This window comes from Aspergillus flavus, chromosome 5 (genome assembly GCF_009017415.1).
Source record: "Aspergillus flavus chromosome 5, complete sequence".
NCBI lineage: Eukaryota > Fungi > Ascomycota > Eurotiomycetes > Eurotiales > Aspergillaceae > Aspergillus > Aspergillus flavus.
In genome coordinates, this window is record NC_092408.1 from 2,752,786 (window position 1) to 2,769,873 (window position 17,088).

Here is a 17,088-nt window from a genome sequence, read left to right on the forward strand (position 1 = left end):
TGAGAGAATTTGTGTTTGTAGTGCTGAGCTGGGGAATTACTTCTAAAATGAACCAAGGGAGGTTTGTACAAATACAGGAATCTAATCAAATAAGATATCATAATCATTACAGAAAATTATTAATCTATATCAATCGATATAGCATCCTTATACACCCCTTCTCTAATCGATCACTCCAGCCAAGTCTCCACCGCCGACTTAAGAGCGTTCTGCAACCACTCCTCCTCATACCGAGAACTCATATCAAAACCATGATCCCCATCCCTCAATGCCAGCACAACCTTATCACCACTCGGCAGACCCTTCGTAGCCTCGAGTAACTGCACCACAAACTCCTCCACATCCTCCAGAGGAACCACAGTATCCTGACGACCATGCCAGATGGCAATGCCTCCGCGCGGGATACTCAATCCCGGCTCTTCCAGTTTCTTCGCAGGGTAAAATAACTCTCGGTGAGAAGATCCCTCCTTCTGGCGCTCATAAAATCCGGCCAAACGGCCGTGTTCAACAGCCGCAAGCATGAATGCGAGTCGGGAAGGCGAGAGATCCGAGGACACGATCTGGCCAGAAGCTGCGGCAGCCACGGTGACGTCGATAACAGATTCATCCGTATGTACGCCGAATGGTAAGATTGTGCGTGATGCTTGGAAACCCGCTGAGCTGGGGTTCACCCACGGGTAGCCGGCCGTTGCGGCACGGATCTGGGTTGGATAGGTCAGGGCGAGATAGAGGCTTAGCAAACCGCCTGCGGAATCACCGGTTGTGAGGATGCGGGTTAGATCAATTTCGGTGGGTGTGGTGTGGTTGGCGAGTAAATCAGTTAGAGCTGGTGAGTGCAGCCATCTCCAGAAATCGTCGATGTCGTCGAAGATCTCTGAGCTAGTGGACTCGGGCATGAGCCGGTAGTTAGGGCTCACGATCACGGCACCGTGTTTGAGGGCTAGGTCTGATGCCCAGTGGGGGAAGAAGTCCATGAATAGTGAGTCGCAAGCGACCTGGATGTTTTATTAGTGACCATATAATGCTAATTGCGCTGGTGGGGTAGTTACCAGGGCGCCGCCATGGGTGCGGACGAAGGTCGGGCGTTTGCCTGAGTAGGGCGTCTGAGGAATCAAGATGTCAACTCGAATGGCATGGTCGCCAATCTGCTTGTATGTGGCTTGAATGATATCAAAGCCTTCGAGTTTCGGGTGAGAAGGGATAGACATTATTGTTGAGTTGGGAGGATGCTGTTTTGTGGTATATGAATGTGTTTTTGAGGTTACTTGTAAAGGAGTGATTGATGCTCTGCTGGATACATGTGAAGAAGTTCTACAGTATTTATACTCAGAATGTTTCATTTTGACCACGACGCATTTATCATCGTATGGCGTGAATCGGTCCGTCGCAGACTTAACTTAGGGCCAAGTTCCTCCGTGTTTGGAAAGTCCCCGAACGGCCATCGGATGGATTATCTAACAATTGGTTCCGAACGCACGGTCAAGATTATGAGAAATCGGAAGGATTCCATTTATACGCACTTAGAGGCCACGCTAAGTCGGAAATCCTGAGTCTATTGGTCAATCTGGCCATTATATGAGGCTAAATTAGTTTAATTGACCTCTTGTCAGCACTAATAGGCTGAGTCGTGTTCGATTTGGGGGTCAAATTAGAGAACCAAGTTTTTACATTTCCCTCTTTTTGCCTAGTTCTTCGGTTCTCTCTTTCTTCTGATTGGCTAGTTCGTATACAATCTTGATAGTTAAGCGGAACTCCGCCCTCGAAGTATATGATTCTTTTCTCGTTAATTCTGCGCTGTTCGAGGCAAGAAGATCGAATAAGAAGACGAACAGGTAAAGTGATAACAAGATGAGACGCCAAGGGTGCAAATTGAAATTGAAATATTCCGCCTTGGGTCTTCTAATTCAACAGACTCCCTCGGTGAGATAGGATACGGACCACTGGCAGGCACATCCATCAGTTTGTTCCTAACATGGTCACCGACTTTATATATAACTTGACCCAACCATATTATATATTGTGCCCAAGACCATAGAAAAACAACCTCCCACCAAACCAACAACATAAAGTCGAACATGACAGAGTATCTAGCGAAAGACTTGCCATTAAACTATCTTCTAGACTCGTGTCAAAGAACACGCAATAATTGGGTCTCATCCAGTACACTTCGAATAGGTTTGAGGTTATCACGTGGTCTAGACTGAAGAAATCATGAACCTTATCGATAATCCGGATGACCAATTGAACGAGCACTTTAATTCCATCTTGGAACATAAACAGACCCTCCAGGAAAGCCAGAACCATAATCAAAAACCTTTAATTGAATAGAATACAGAGTCAAGCATAATGTTCTCTTTATGGCGCCGAATACTCCCTCAACGCGTAGCCAACACGGGCTCACAACTACGCGATCACCAAGCCAACGAGCGCACTTTTCTCTCTTGGACACGCATGGGCCTAGGCTTCGCAGCGATGGCTCTAGCACTCGGCCGTCTGGATGCAGTCGACCACATACTCTCGTCAGCCCTGTCAAGCAGCAAATTGAACCTGGTCGTCGGTTCGGAAAACGCCACAGCCACAGTTGCAGCCACACCTGCGCCCGTGCAGTCCGGCGATACCAGCCACAGAAACAGCCAAGAACATCCAAGCAGTTTATTGTTTTTCAACCACAATGGCGGATTTTCTGCTACGACTTTCTGTCAAGCTATTAGCATTTGGTCGTTCGGGTATGGTATCTTCAGATACCTGTCTGTGCGGAAGAGTCTGCTCAAGGGGCAGTTCACTCCGGCTATCTGGGGCCCTGTGCTTATGACGACTGGGTGTTTGGGGGTATTTGGGACTATGGGTATGTGGGTTGAGCAGAAGAATGCGTCGAAGATGGCGAAGCAGGGTTCATAATTGTTATGACATACGGAGTCGACCGTCGGTGTGTCAAAAGGTGACGTGTATGTAGTATTATGAAGACGGATGGGCCTGGCGGTCCTGGGCAGGATTCTCAGACCAGCTACAACCGGTTATAAATAGATATACATATAGACTCATGTTAAGATGAGAAAACGATAAGCTATATTGATAGACAATACAGTATCAGGGATTGACCTGTCCAAAAGCGATCCTAGATTCATATGTGCGTGAGGATGTTGTGGGTTGAGCGAATTCGAAGCGCCTTATATGAAGGAATATTTGCGAAAGTATCTAGTCAAGACAGAGAATTATTGTTCCATCTGCCTCAGAAAGTCTTCTAGCATTCCGGAAATTGTGTTATTAAGATTCTGCCGCCAATACATAGAAAGACCATGCTTAGATTGTCCGACGGTATGGTTAATTTACTACATGTTGAATGACTGGAAAAGAATGCATCGTGGAAGTATAAAAGTTGTAGCACTATAGTAAAAGAGAGTGGATACTCGATTCAATTACTCATCAATGTTCCAAAGTATTTACCAACATCATGTCCCATTTTCCCCGCCAGACTTTCCATTCCCTCCGTCACTATCCGACGTTATGGCTCCATAGGCTCACAGCTTGAAGCTCCGCCCAATCTAGCCAATATACTTGATGGTAACTTCGGTATCGGAAGCCGAAGACGAGGTCAAAGTCTTATTATTCTGCTGGATATCGATGATGGTAGCATTCGAAGCGCCGACGGAAGAATCACCGCTGGTGGCGCTAATATCCGTGAAAGTGACAGTGCCAAAATTGGCGAAAGGAACGAGCGACAAGAAAGAGGAGAAGTCCTCCATGATCCACTCCGCATTCGTCTCGCAAAGAGCGTTGTCATCCTGGCCAGTGAACGTATGGGAAACAGTCTTGCCAGTGGTCAGATTCTCCACGATGGCAGTTCCTGCGGTCTTGCTAGACGCGTCGACAGTGACCTTGACTTTATCGCCAGCCGAGATACTGATACCGCTGAAGTCGTGGGAATAGTCAGGGAACCATTCATACCAGGCGTCAAAGGTGGTGCCACTGCTATCGATACAGAAATCCACACCGGTCTGCAGGATGGCGGACTGGCACGTGTCCCCGTCGATGCCAACCCAGGCTGTGGCACAATATTGCTCGTCACTGTCGGCTCCAGAAGGAGCGGATGGGGTTGGCACGGTGAAAGTACCGGTCACGGACGTGTAGCCGGATCCGATGAGGACTGCGCCAGCCCAGTTTGAGCTGTACTCTTCATGAGTGGTCTCATTCAAGTGAAGAATCTCGTTGGTGCCCGCTTTGAAGGGCAAGTTGCTATGACGCTGAGCTACACGAGCCTGAAGCCGAGCAGCGTTACGGGCGCGACGTTCCAGCGTGAGGGGAGAGGCCAGAGCAACGCTGGCAAGCACAGTGGAAGAAAGGATAGCAAAGAGCTTCATTGTGATATACTGATGGAAAGCTAGAGCTTATCAAAGGCGGGTGTTAGAGGACTGGGAGAATTTGATGACCGTGAGCTTGAGGTAGAATACGAAACAGCAGGCAATCAGCATGTATTTATACTGTAGACTGCCGCTATGATACCAACCCAAGCATCCATCATTGATGGTATGTTAGTTTAGCCGGAATAATCCCTTGTCGATAGAATCGGCTCTAAACTTATCATGATATGTCACCCAACCTTTCTGTCAGACCAGTAGTCGTATAGTGGTATTCGTAGGTTAGTGTACTTATCCGGCTAGCGGTGTCCTTGGATTGTCTAAGTCTACTGTACAATGTGATACCACACGGCTACGCTACCAGTGTTGGGTTCGGGCTATCGACTATCGACACTGACGGAAGTTACAACTACCTCTACAGATATGAGAAGTGCTATAGAGATTTCATAGAACGCCACCCATTTCTTCACCGAGTCGTAAAGTCTATTCAACAGATCTCAATCGTGTTTTGTACAACCATTCTCTGCTGAGGTACGTGGAAATCAGTACGGATCCAATACAGCGTCAGTTTGCCGTCAATATTGTGACGCTATCTACATAATGTTAACATAACAAAAAATAATGCTCACTTCAGGTACATGACGTTCCCTAATGCAAACGGAACTCCGACGGCGCGAGGAAATCGCTAATGCGGGACCCCTCAATTTATATTGCAGTATCGAGTATCTAGGGTTAATGCATTACCGTGAATAATGGTCGCATCCTTCCGGACCGAGGGCCGATTCGCTGAGATAGTCGCCAATAATCAAAGGTCAAGCTTTAGACAAGCCTCGGATTTGCAGAATAAGTAGGTCTTGGAATCTTGGTATCTCGCTGTCCAGTCACATAAGCTCATTAGATATGGATTGTGCGAGGATTATGCAGGCATCTGCTGATAGGTTTCTCTACTTTCTCTGCAATCCTGTAGGAACATACTCGATGTGATACCTTGTACCGAGGGAATATAGTGTAGAATACATTCTTTGAGATTTATTAGTACTGGCTTTAGGTTCTCACTTGGATGTTCTCAATGCTCCCTTATGCTAATAGCAGTAATACACTGTTGATTTGGTTCTTTCTAGCGGTCCTTTGACTATCATGAAAAGATTCACGCTACCGAACTCAATGTGGTGCACAGAGACATCTAAATATATAGGTCTAGAACCTGGCGAATCTGCTTTAATCGGAGTCCGGTTGCCCTATTGCCTGACCTTGAACCCTGCCTTCTTAGCCTGTCCCATAGACAGCGTTATCTAGAACGTTCACCGGTAAACTGAGCATCTATCGTTCTTCCAACACATCGCTACTCCTTTACCCTCCCCGTTTATCATATCAATCTACATTGTTATGCCTATGAGCTGTTTCTAACCCTGCGATATGTCGGTCGGAGTCTCGGAAAAAGCGGAGAATTCTCCCGGTTCTTATCTAGCCTAAACAACACTCAGGGTTTGATAGTAGTTTGCTGTCTATTAACTTGAATGTTTACTCCGAGACTGTATATGCTCCATATGTTACAAGTTAACCAGCTGGGACCTGACATTCTATCCCCGCGGTCCGAATAACTTCCGAGTTCCATGGCCTGGTATCCCGAAGCGCGAGACTCGCGGATAAAAGTCATACAACGATCGTCGATTATTGTCAGATCCGGAATAGCGAACGGCGAGGTGCGATTGCAGTCTTGATTTCAGCACAAGTTAACAACACAGATAACAATCTGTTGGCCATATTTCAGTTCGAGGCACGGCCTAATGTCTAAGATATTTTTGTCGAGTGGCATAACCCTTCAACGCAATCTAATTTAATAACCTAGTAGGAAAACGGAAGACACTCGCACCATGTCTCGCCAATGGTCGACTACCCAAGTCTGCTGTCTGAGGAACTACAATATATTATTCAAAGCAAAAACATAAGTGAAGTCGTGAATTGTTTCATCATGTAATCTAATCAATCATCTAACTTTTATCCCGAAAGTACATGGCCTAGCCGCTGTAGTCGATAGTAACAGCGATACGGACCGCGCCGTCGCCAGAGATGTTACCACCGATACCACCAATATCAGTCTCGGCGGAGGTATAAGCATTGTCCACCGATGCGGCATCAGTAGTGATAGAAGAGCAGGTACCACTGAGGACGTCACACATCTTCATACCCTGGACAGTGAGACCAGCGTTCTGGGCCATGATAGCGGAGACATCGAAGCCGGACCAGCCCGAGTTACCGTTGCTGCCGAAGTCGAATTCACCCCAGGTGCAGGCGTAGCCGCCGTCGGAGTCGGTGGGAAGGCTACCGGGAGCAGCACCAAAGCCACCGTTCGTGTCGTCATCGAAAGCGACGTACTTGGTCTCGCCGGCGTTGAGGGTGAAGGTCACGGCGGAGTTGCCGTACCAGCCGTCCATCTTGCCGTCGGGGCCGTACTTGTTCCAGAAGACAACCGTCCACGGCTCGGTGTTCTGGCCCGAGATGGCGGCGACGTACTTGTAGTTCGAGGCGTCGCTCTCGGACACCTCGATGATATTGCTACCCCAGGGGTTGCCGACATTGCCTGCGTAGGTGTTACCAGAACCGCTGTTGGCAGTGGAAGCGCCAAATCCAGCAGTCGAGTAGGATCCGCTAGCAGGTGTGGCGGTCCAAGATCCACCGGAAGCAGAGCCAGAGGAGGAGGGAACGGCAGACACAGTGGCGGAGGGTGACTGGCGTCTTGCGTGGCCGTGCACGCGGTGTGCAAGGGAGCCAGTGGTGAGGGCTGCCAGCAGCAGGAGGGACTTTGTGAACTGCATTTTGTGGAAAGAATGGACTTCGCGTCAAGCGATTGGTAAGGATTGAAGAAGTCACGAAGTGAACAGTGTCACAACTGGTGCAACTGAGAGTACTTTTATAAGGAATGTGGGTAGTTGGAAGAAGAAATCCAAAAGAAGGTGATGACACAACGATCAAGTTCAAGTCCTGGACATGGGAATTTGGGCCCTCTATATAGCCTTCTGAAATAAAATTTTGACCGCAGGGTCAGCTGGTTCCAGCGTCTTGAGCACGGTCTCGAACATCCATGGTGTTCGATGGATCTTCCAGAGGTTGACGACGGCAGATGGGGCAGGCAGAGTGCGTCAGCACGGTGCCTCTGGTGGGTTGGCCATGGATATGTCACAAATGGATCTTGGATCTTAAGGGACGAAAGAGAGCTGAATGGACAGAATGGTGTGTTCACAAGAAGACATTCCTTAGCCTCCTGGGAAAGCAGCACAATTGGCGGCTAAAGGATTCTGGAATATCCACTGTGGCTTTTAAATTTATGGAACTGCATACTGTTCCTGAATGTTAAAGCGGGTCAATGCCATTGGCACGCTGTATTCAGTGTCAATGTTAGTTGCTCCGGTGGGCCGCTTACCAACAAGGTCAAGGATCAGCGTCCTGGCGTTGCAATCTCTTCACGAGACTACCTACCAACCCTACCTGTAAAATCTCCCGTCACAAAGCCAGATACCCATATAACACCCTGCTAAATGCAAATATGATTGTGTTTGCTGTAATTAATAAATCGTGGTAGGTTCAAGCCTATCACACCCATCCACCAGAAAGACAGACAAAGCCAAAAGCAACAAAACAGACAAAGGCTGATAAAAGTCTAACAAATCTCGGCCAAGCCCGCAAAAGTGGGCCAAGGACAGAAATTCAGAAGGAGGTGTTGCTCGGCAAGCTGAGACGCCAGTGTGGAAATCATTCTGCACGGCCATTGATTACCATTCAATACTGTCTTGTGTGTGGAGCCGCCTCCACAGTTGGCACTATCTTCCTATTGATAATCGAGTTAGTCCTCGAGTCGTGTAGCCATTGGGTTGTAGGGTACGATATCGTAATTTATGGTGGCGCTACTGCATGTATGCTCTCTGTGTCGTGATGCTATCTGTACTGGATGTTTCTCGTTCCCCATTCTCTGTCCTTCTCTCGGCTTGTGTGTGGTTTGACAACGGGATAGTGAAGCCCCTTAGCAGGACCTAAATTTACTATTGGTATTGACCCATGGGAGGCGAAGTCTGGGCCAGGGACAGGACAACCGCTGGCCACTCATTTGAAATGACTAAGCTCGCTGTTAGTCCGGGACAGCCAATGGGATTACAAACCATTGCATTTCCAACATTGGATAGACACTCGTAACAAGCTAATGACCCTTAAACCACGGATACTTCGGTTGTATGCCCTGTAAATGGTAAGCCGCAGTGTTGTGTGTTACGTCTCCCTTAGGGTTTGTGGGTTACTTAGTCTGGGGCCACGTTTCTGGTGCAACACAACACACCACAAAGAAGATCTTGGCAAGGGGTATGTTACATATAGGGCCAATTCTATAGCACATGAACATCCATTGGTCCTAATGAGAAATCGAAACATGACTCTTAATGCAACCGCAGGACCCCAAAGTAGGGCTACCATCGCCAAGCCCTCGATTCATTGAGCTACTGTTCTTTCACCCCGGTATCGCGCTAACCTCTAAGTCGCTCTCCACATGATTCTAGACATTCAGCAGTTAGGCCAGGACAGCAGCCGTGTCGAATCAGACTTCTATGCCCTACAGAGTGGACCACTTGCTTAGGCTCAATGTCCCACCCACCTGGTTTTCTCACACCGTCACGTCTACACATACTCTTTCGGGCTCTACGAACCTTTCGGCGAGGTCTCTTGGTCAAGGTTCACCACTGGTAACCAACCCCTGTGAAAATGGCGAATTAACCGGAAAACTCAATTTTACCGTTCAGCCCATTGACACTTCACGTTAATCGGAAAGCCGGAACCGAACAAGCCCTGCTTGTGACAGCCGCCCTATGAGCATTTCTACCACTGATTGTGGAAGAAGAGACCTCGGTGTATCTTGGATAGAAAATTGCCATCTGCTCGCATAGCCACGGTGGAGCATCTGGTAGTATACCGGAAAATTTATCTCGTAGGAGTGGACTACCATGCACTGAGTCTTCCCATCGATGGCAAAAACCTTCTGCAGGAGGCGAAAGCTACCGCTATTGTATTTGAGACGTGTATAAACGTGGTATCAGCACGAACTCGTCACCACTTTGCACCCTTAGGCTTCCCAGCTGTAGTAAACCAGCCCTAACAGACCCTGTTTGACTTACTAGAGTAGACCCCTGCCCACAGTGCGAGCGTAGAGTCACACAGAATCAGAGTCTTCAGGCGTTCTAGCCAGGCAGAGCGGATCCTGCTAGTGGGTAGTTAGTAGGCTGCCATAGCCGCTACGTTCTTAACGACCCGCCTGGATTCCCTTAGCCTCCGACGCCACGTATTTCGCGCAGCTTCATGACATCACATCTTCAACAATCTCTGAGGTAAAAGTATTCAGTCCAGCGGCAACACCGAGGTCAATGTGTCTCGAGGGTCCGGCACTGCCTATGGTATTCACAAGGTACTTCTACGATAGAGGACGAACCTCTCGGCGCATACTTGGAGGTCGCAATTCAGAGTGATTCCCCGCTTGTTTCTTTTTGTGAGGTATATTGTCGTGGACATAGTAAAGATCGCTACAAAAATCCAGGATTCATTAGATGCTCTTCTCATAGCGATACACTGGTATGACTCGTCGATTCTGCAATAACCCTCCTAGCAAAGGCAACGATCACGGCGAGTTCCATTCAGCGCCGGACTTGTTCGATCCCTTTCTGGGGAATTTACATGCATCAACCTTTTCAGTAATCGTCATTAATCACGCATTGAAAGGTAAATATTTCCGATAATGTTAAAGACTGTAATATATCCTGTCCATGTCTAGGTAGCATTGATCCGAACAGTCCTTGCTCTAGTTGCCACCGGTAAAATTGCTCATTTTCGTCACCGCGGTGGAGGCAATGTATAATACATAGAAAGACACCGGATACGCCCGGCTCTTTGGTTGCCATCCGGAGATTATTGGGCGAGCTTCATACCTGATGATGGTATACTATTCCCCCTTCCAGACACGATTGCTACAGGGCAGAAGCCTTCAGCAGCAGATCTACCTATGTTACTGAAACAACGATATCATCATTTCTCGAGCGCTTTTGCTAGCTAGCACCAATCTATACAGCTATCAACGAATTTGGCTGTTCCTATGTACCGCATAGGATATTGAGCAGACATAACACATTCATCCTCCATCCTTTTTTTTTACTGATGGTTTTGACGTACTGGACGTTGATTCAGTCAACTAAACCAAAACTTCAGACAAGAATATTTACAAATGACAGCTTTAGCGTCAAATCAATGAGCTCTCGTGTGAACCGCATATTTTGACGGAAGTGTTGCTACATAACCGTGTCATACAAATCCGGGTTCATTCCCGTGACAGCCCACGAAACACCACATTAATCCTCCCTGGCAGGTGACAAGAAGAACCCTAAGTACACTACTCCTTTGAATGATTGTAGATAGTATAATTCCACCCAGGTAGAACAGCGCAGATCATAACCCCAACTCGCCAATTTAATGCATCTAGGAGTAAGTACAAATCTCTTGGCAAGAAAACAACAACGCCAATGACGACACAACCCCTCAACCCCTCATCCAAGGAAATCACAACGTCAACCACACCTTGAAACAGAACAATTAACACTCTACTAGTAAACCAAGTCTCAAAACAACAATGCCGCAATCAAATACCCCCTACCCCTTTACATTCACCAACCCAACCGGAGTACAATCCACAAACGGAACAACCCAAACCATACCCCTCACCATCCCCAATGTCCGCGGCACGATCCCCTCCTTCCAAACATCCCGTCTCCGCACAATGATGCTCGAAGCGCGTCGCGATCCCGCCAAGATCCTGGCTTTCCCGTGTAGCTATGACGGACTATCCTCGCGTCTGATCGAGGAAGCCGGGTTCCCGATGCTGTTTTTGTCCGGCTTCGCGGTGTCTAGTTCATACGGGCTGCCTGATACGGGGTATATTGCTATGGAGGAGATGTGCCAGAAAGTTCAGGAGACGGTGAGGGTGACTAGTCTTCCGATCATGGTCGATGGGGATACGGGGTATGGGAGTCCGATGAATGTTCGGCGGACGGTGGAGGCGTTTGCGGCTGCTGGGGCGGCAGGGGTGATGATTGAGGATCAGACGTGGCCTAAGCGTGAGCTTATCTGGAATTCTGAAAGAAATGGGTATGTGAAGTAAATGCTGATTGTGAGAATCGCACATAGGATGCGGCCATACAAAGGGGAAATCAGTTGTTTCGCGCGGTGAAGCCTACGCTCGGATCCAAGCGGCCTGCGACGCCCGGAATGAAGGGCGGGATATTTTTATCCTTGCCAGAACGGACGCCTTGATACTTGGATGGGAGGAAGCGATGACGCGGGCGAAGGAGTTCAAGAGACTAGGGGCCGATGCGGTGTTTGTTGAAGCCCTGCCGGACAGGGAGTCGATGCAGCGCTGCGTTGAGGAGTTGGATATGCCCATGCTGGCTAATATTATTGAAGGGGGCAAAACGGAGAATCTCTCTGCGAAGGAGCTTGCTCAATTGGGTTTCGCTGCTGTGGCATATCCGTGGACGTTGGTCGCGGCGAGATTGAAGAGTGTTCGGGATGCGCTGGAAGGGCTGAAACAGAGCATGGTTGAGGGTACGGCACCGCCTATGATTTTGGGATACTCTGAGGTGTGCGAGGGCGTTGGGTTCAATAGATACTGGGTAAGTTTGGACATTGACGACCGACTATACGCATGACTGACGTTTGAATAGGATCAAGAGACACGTTACGAATATGATCAAAACGGGCTCATAAACCCTTAGCCGATAGTCAACTCATGTTTATTCCTACAATCTCTAATGGGTGGTCTACGTTAAGCCATGAGTATATTGTCCATTACAACTGGCTTGGAAAACACATAGTGGCCCAGTATAGCTATATTTATTATTAAAAATTCGTGAACTTGCTCAGTGGACTGTACAGCAACTGGAAATACTCTTTTCGCAAAAGGTTTACCGTCGTGAACGACATTTTGAGAAGATCTGTAACTATCCAGGTGCAATTGTTAGTCATTACCCAGGCTAGGATCTCATTGACGTCCCTTGATAGTAACAAGCAGTTGGAGATGAGGAATTCCCACAAGCGGAACAGGCGATAAAATGTTGAGCCATATGTGAGCTTCTCAGCAGTACCGGAGGAAGTACTGAGCTCAAATCACTGGCGTCCACTGTATATCGTCAGAGAAATGAGGTAAGCTCGCCGAGTGCAGTTACCTCGTGAATGACATTTCTGAGTGAGGATTTCAACAACAATGATAACACCCGTCCATAGCTGCTAGTTGCGTCACTTAGAGAGCTCGTTATCAACAGGCCCTAGTTTGGTCTAAGGAATCGCGGTATCTAACGGAAAATGTAAGTTGTAACTGGAGAGGTCGGAGCTTGGCTTGGAGGTGATAAGCCGATTGTATGATTGTGACTGGCCATCGGCAAAGTCGAGTTTCCACCGCCGCTCTTGGCACAGGGACTATCCAGGTACTTAGGAAGAAAGACAGCGGGGAAACCAAGAAATGAGGGGATACGAAAGGAAAGAAGTGGAGTTTAACATTGACTGCCGACGGACGCTGAAGTTGGTTTGCGACGGCCAACGCCGGCGCGGGGGAGTACATAATTGATGAAAGACCTGCTCCGAAGCATTTCAGTCTTGTCCTCATGAAAAGGGTCTCTAAAAAGAATTCCACTTCAAGATGAGAACCGCTGCCTCTACAGGTCTCTTCTTAGGCCTTGCCTCTATGGCGAGTGCTGTTATGTATGGATACAACCACGTTCCTCTCATAAAGGACACTGAAATAGTTGCCGGTGCCTTCGAGAACGTCAATGATATTGAACTCCTGTCCCCAGCCTTTTTGACGCCCAATGTCCGGCTTCCTGGCTTCCCTAACGGCACTCAAGGGCCGTCTTCTCAAGATGACATGGGTGAGTAGAGTACCATTGAGCAGGCTCACTGGGTGATTGAGACTAACACCTAATTAGAGGCATTCCTCGAGCAACTGGCCGAACGCAACGATTACATGACCTATCGCACCGCTAACTTCACCTCGGAAGAGGGCCGCTCTTTCCCCTACGCCCACCTCTCCGCTGGTCACTCCGTCTCTAAAGTGCGCGTGTGGATCCAGGGCGCCGTTCATGGTAACGAACCCGCTGGCGACGAGGCCACACAGGCCCTCCTGGGCAAGTTCGACGGCGACCAGGAGTGGGCTGCCTCCATTCTTGACAAGCTAGAGCTGGTCGTTCTGCCGAGGTATAATCCCGATGGCGTTTTCTACTTCCAGCGCACTCTAGCGACCAACTATGACCCTAACCGCGACCATATCAAGCTTGCTCGCCAGCAGACGCGTGATATAAAACAGCTCATGAACGAATTCAATCCTCATGTTATAGTCGATATGCACGAGTACTTTGCTGGGTCGCGTTTTGGCGACGGGCAGTATGTCCACGGCTGCGACGGCCTGTACTCGGCCGCCAAGAACCTCAATATCAATGAGGGTATCCGCAAACTCTCCGAGGAGCTCTTTGCTAAGAATATTGCCGAAGATATGAATGCCGCCGGTATGCGCGCCGAGCCGTACGTTACCGGCTCTTCTGCTGCTTCGGGTTCCAACTTCGTCGCCGACTTCGCCGAGGCGGGAACTGACGGCAAGATTGGTCGCAATGCTATGGGATTAACCCAGGCTGTCGTCTTCCTTCTTGAGATGCGCGGCATTGCAATCGCTGACCAGGAGTTCCAGCGACGCACTGCCGCCGGTCTGACCATGCTGGGCAGTATTGTCCAGACTGCTGCCGATAATGCTGATGAGGTTCTCCAGACCGTCGAGGACGGCATCAAAGAGTTCATAGCATCGGACGACGATGTTATCGTCACCGATTACAGCAAGACTGAGATCCGCCCCTTCGCTCTGGTCGACGTTAAGAATGGTAGCATAGTATACCCTCCTGTACGCTTCGCATCAACGACACCCTCCTTCGCTAACCTCACTCGCTCCCGCCCTGAGGCCTACCTGATACCAGTGGCTTGGGCCGACCTCGCCGAGCGGCTTAAGGTGTCTGGTTTGGAAGTAGAGACGCTGGACAAGCCGTTTGAGGGGACGGTCGAGGCGCTAACTATCACATCCGCCGAGGTGGACACCTCCTATTACGAGGGCGTGATTCGCGTGACAGTGACGACGGAGACCAGTGAGCGCGAGGTAAGGCTACCGGCGGGTAGCTTTCGCGTGAGCACAAGACAGAAGAATGCGGCGCTGGCGATGGTGGCGCTGGAGCCGGAGAACATTGACTCCTACGTCTCGTTCAATATTGTGCCAGTGGAGGAGTCAGATGAGTACCCAATCTTCAGGATAACGTCTTAGATATGTTTCCTGCGTTGAATGTGTATACATGGTGAGGACAATAAGGAGCGAAACGGACAGTGTATATCTTTGAAAAAGCAACGACAAGGAAACTGTGATGCTTCATGCTTGATACCTAGCTATAATACATTTCATGAGGCCTTAAACTAGGTTTGAATTATTTGAAATAAGAAGTTTCTACCAGGTAGAAAGTCCAAGCCATCAGGATTATTATATGGAAATCCATGGTACCAAACTTGGCCTAAATTTGCAAAAACCGGGATACTCTGCTCCTCTACAAGATAAAGGTAACTTATATACTCACGCACCAAGCACTGTTTGGTAATATGTTTCAAGGCACATAAAAAAAGCAAAACATACAACAGGAGGGATTCGCTGGTGGTCACCCACCCAACTACTAACCTCCCGGCGTGTGGCTTAAGTACGGCTGAGCGGACGGGAAGCCCTGTTCTCCACACCCTATGGTCGTATGTACTATTTCTTTAGTAGATAAGGGCTATATAGAATGTTTCTAATGATTCAGCTGAGTGCATAGCATGTTCAACACATATCAATTCTAAGTCCAGATATATTAGTTCATCTACCGTAGTAACAAGCAGGATCGGCGCTGCTAAATCGGAATTATAAACTAGATAGCGGCACAGAACTTCACATGATGGCTACTAGACTCATGGTTCTAAAATATATATCAATGAATGCTTACCAAAAACGCCAATATATAACATATTGAGTTTCCCTTTATTCCACAGATCGCACCTGACATCTACATTACCTTTTTGAGCCATTCACACCTAATCGACGAGGCCAGCAACAAGTCGATTGAGAGAAATTGGGGCAGAGGGAATCACCTGCGCGGCACGTGCTTACCCAAACGAGGAATTCATTCCGGTGGAGTTCAAACCCACTGGCTATAAATGGAAAGCCGCCCCGCCGGATTATCCCCGTCAATATAATGCTGCAAAATCATTTGAGGTCTCCCAATTGCAGACAGAGACAAACCGATAAACAAACGAGACGAGAAAAAAATAGACGAGAAGAGATACTGAACAAGATAGAAACCTGCAACAAAAGACTGTTACTCAGTACAAGAAGAATGTCTTCCGAAGCAAGCGCCGAAGATATGAACCTTGTGGCCGAATATCTCGGCGATCAACGGATCCAAGACCTATCCTCATCTCCATCGGTGGACTGTATCGTCATCTGCGCGTCGGCAATTCTTTATCAAGCCGAACATCTGTTCCAGGTACTCCAAGACCGACCGTCCTTAAGCAAATGTTTGGTTCTATGTGGTGGCGTGGGCCACTCCACCCATTTCATGTATGAAGCTGTTGCACAACACCCTCGCTTCTCGCAGATTGCACAAGACATCCACGGTTTACCCGAAGCTCGTGTCTTGGAGAGGATCCTGGATACATTCTTTGACCGATCTGCCATCACGGATGGAGGTTGTATGATCTTGGTTGAAGATAAATCGACCAATTGTGGCCTAAATGCCTCGCTGAGTCGGAAGATACTTGATGCAGCAGGATTCCACGACCTCAAGACATGTATCATAATTCAAGATCCTACGATGATGCTGCGAACAAAAGCCTCATTCCAAAAGGCGTACGAGGACAGCCTGTCGTCTCCCTCTTTCATGAGCTGTCCGATAATAGTCCCACACATGCAGAGAACCGAAGGTTCGGGGTTAAAATATCAAACTCTACCACTGGGAAACGCATGGTGGCCACTGGATCGATTTTTAGAGTTGATAGTGGGGGAAGTCCCCAGACTGAGGGATGATGAAAATGGGTATGGGCCAAGGGGAAAGAGGTTCATTCCTCATGTGGAGGTTCCAGAGCATGTTGAAGAAGCATGGTCACGACTACTGGTTGTTTCAAACGCCTGTCGGTGAATCTTATACTGTGTAGAAGTAGAAAATTCATCCTGGTGAAATGATAGTGTACGGACCACGTGATAATCGACAGGAGCAAAACCAACAAACAACTTGAACCATCGCCTTCGACCGTTTAATAAGAAGAGTCTTGAGTACTCTGTACTACACCGTATACTGATGAACATCAATCGATCCACCTGCAAGTGATGTCAGATAGCAGGGTCCAGCGACCGATTAGCGGAGCGGAAGGAGCGATCATCGTCTTTCATTTCCCAGCCGATTGGATCTCGAAGCCGTCACCTTGGAATCATCCCCCTTAGCCACAATGTCTACGCCAATAACTATCCTCAGCGGCTCCTCGGGCGCCACTTAGCTGAACGATCTGCAGATATCTCGCGATTTAACTCCCGAACCTCCCTGGATCGGGTAGTTAGTGAGCCTCTAACACGTCAGTTGTCTACACGTCCAAGCGTATAATCCCA

At 48.4% G+C, this 17,088-nt stretch overlaps 8 protein-coding genes across 8 annotated transcripts; 4 read left to right on the forward strand and 4 right to left on the reverse strand.

Annotated features, from left to right (window-relative positions):
* Nucleotides 1–10: 10 nt before the first annotated feature.
* F9C07_2285069 (Alpha/Beta hydrolase protein) lies at nucleotides 11–1,540 on the reverse strand. Its single transcript, XM_041293085.2, has 2 exons — nucleotides 1,050–1,540; nucleotides 11–995 (listed from the first exon to the last, which is right to left on the reverse strand). The coding sequence occupies exons 1-2, from the start codon at nucleotides 1,338–1,340 to the stop codon at nucleotides 171–173; spliced, it is 1,116 nt and encodes a 371-aa protein (XP_041147900.2). The 5' UTR covers nucleotides 1,341–1,540; the 3' UTR covers nucleotides 11–170.
* Nucleotides 1,541–1,640: 100 nt separating this feature from the next.
* Nucleotides 1,641–2,215, reverse strand: F9C07_2164391 (uncharacterized protein). Its single transcript, XM_071509318.1, has one exon. The coding sequence runs from the start codon at nucleotides 2,075–2,077 to the stop codon at nucleotides 1,784–1,786; it is 294 nt and encodes a 97-aa protein (XP_071364504.1). The 5' UTR covers nucleotides 2,078–2,215; the 3' UTR covers nucleotides 1,641–1,783.
* A 131-nt stretch (nucleotides 2,216–2,346) lies between these two features.
* Nucleotides 2,347–2,898, forward strand: F9C07_8690 (uncharacterized protein; the record flags this gene model as incomplete). The annotated part of the gene is made up of 1 exon (XM_041286454.1): nucleotides 2,347–2,898. One exon carries the CDS (start codon nucleotides 2,347–2,349, stop codon nucleotides 2,896–2,898), a length of 552 nt encoding a protein of 183 aa, XP_041147901.1.
* Nucleotides 2,899–3,251: 353 nt separating this feature from the next.
* On the reverse strand, nucleotides 3,252–4,504 carry F9C07_2285071 (putative aspergillopepsin). Its single transcript, XM_041286456.2, has one exon. The coding sequence runs from the start codon at nucleotides 4,356–4,358 to the stop codon at nucleotides 3,543–3,545; it is 816 nt and encodes a 271-aa protein (XP_041147902.1). The 5' UTR covers nucleotides 4,359–4,504; the 3' UTR covers nucleotides 3,252–3,542.
* Nucleotides 4,505–6,373: 1,869 nt separating this feature from the next.
* Nucleotides 6,374–7,171, reverse strand: F9C07_8692 (putative allergen; the record flags this gene model as incomplete). Its single annotated transcript, XM_041286457.1, has 1 exon — nucleotides 6,374–7,171. One exon carries the CDS (start codon nucleotides 7,169–7,171, stop codon nucleotides 6,374–6,376), a length of 798 nt encoding a protein of 265 aa, XP_041147903.1.
* A 3,839-nt stretch (nucleotides 7,172–11,010) lies between these two features.
* F9C07_8693 (carboxyvinyl-carboxyphosphonate phosphorylmutase) lies at nucleotides 11,011–12,456 on the forward strand (the record flags this gene model as incomplete). Its single annotated transcript, XM_041293092.2, has 3 exons — nucleotides 11,011–11,494; nucleotides 11,565–12,049; nucleotides 12,101–12,456. The coding sequence occupies 3 exons, from the start codon at nucleotides 11,011–11,013 to the stop codon at nucleotides 12,149–12,151; spliced, it is 1,020 nt and encodes a 339-aa protein (XP_041147904.1). The 3' UTR covers nucleotides 12,152–12,456.
* Nucleotides 12,457–13,071: 615 nt separating this feature from the next.
* F9C07_8694 (uncharacterized protein) lies at nucleotides 13,072–14,730 on the forward strand (the record flags this gene model as incomplete). The annotated part of the gene is made up of 2 exons (XM_041293072.1): nucleotides 13,072–13,300; nucleotides 13,358–14,730. The coding sequence occupies 2 exons, from the start codon at nucleotides 13,072–13,074 to the stop codon at nucleotides 14,728–14,730; spliced, it is 1,602 nt and encodes a 533-aa protein (XP_041147905.1).
* A 1,093-nt stretch (nucleotides 14,731–15,823) lies between these two features.
* F9C07_8695 (DUF218 domain protein) lies at nucleotides 15,824–16,624 on the forward strand (the record flags this gene model as incomplete). The annotated part of the gene is made up of 1 exon (XM_071511810.1): nucleotides 15,824–16,624. The coding sequence occupies one exon, from the start codon at nucleotides 15,824–15,826 to the stop codon at nucleotides 16,622–16,624; it is 801 nt and encodes a 266-aa protein (XP_071364505.1).
* Nucleotides 16,625–17,088: the final 464 nt, after the last annotated feature.

Bases quoted from the DNA above. Each gene is read 5' to 3' on its own strand.
- F9C07_2285071 (XM_041286456.2), bottom strand. From the start codon at position 4,358: ATGAAGCTCTTTGCTATCCTTTCTTCCACTGTGCTTGCCAGCGTTGCT.
- F9C07_2164391 (XM_071509318.1), bottom strand. From the start codon at position 2,077: ATGTTCGACTTTATGTTGTTGGTTTGGTGGGAGGTTGTTTTTCTATGG.
- F9C07_2285069 (XM_041293085.2), bottom strand. From the start codon at position 1,340: ATGAAACATTCTGAGTATAAATACTGTAGAACTTCTTCACATGTATCC. The intron at 996-1,049 runs GTAACTACCCCA...TAAAACATCCAG, and splicing joins GCACCCATGGCGGCGCCCTG to GTCGCTTGCGACTCACTATT.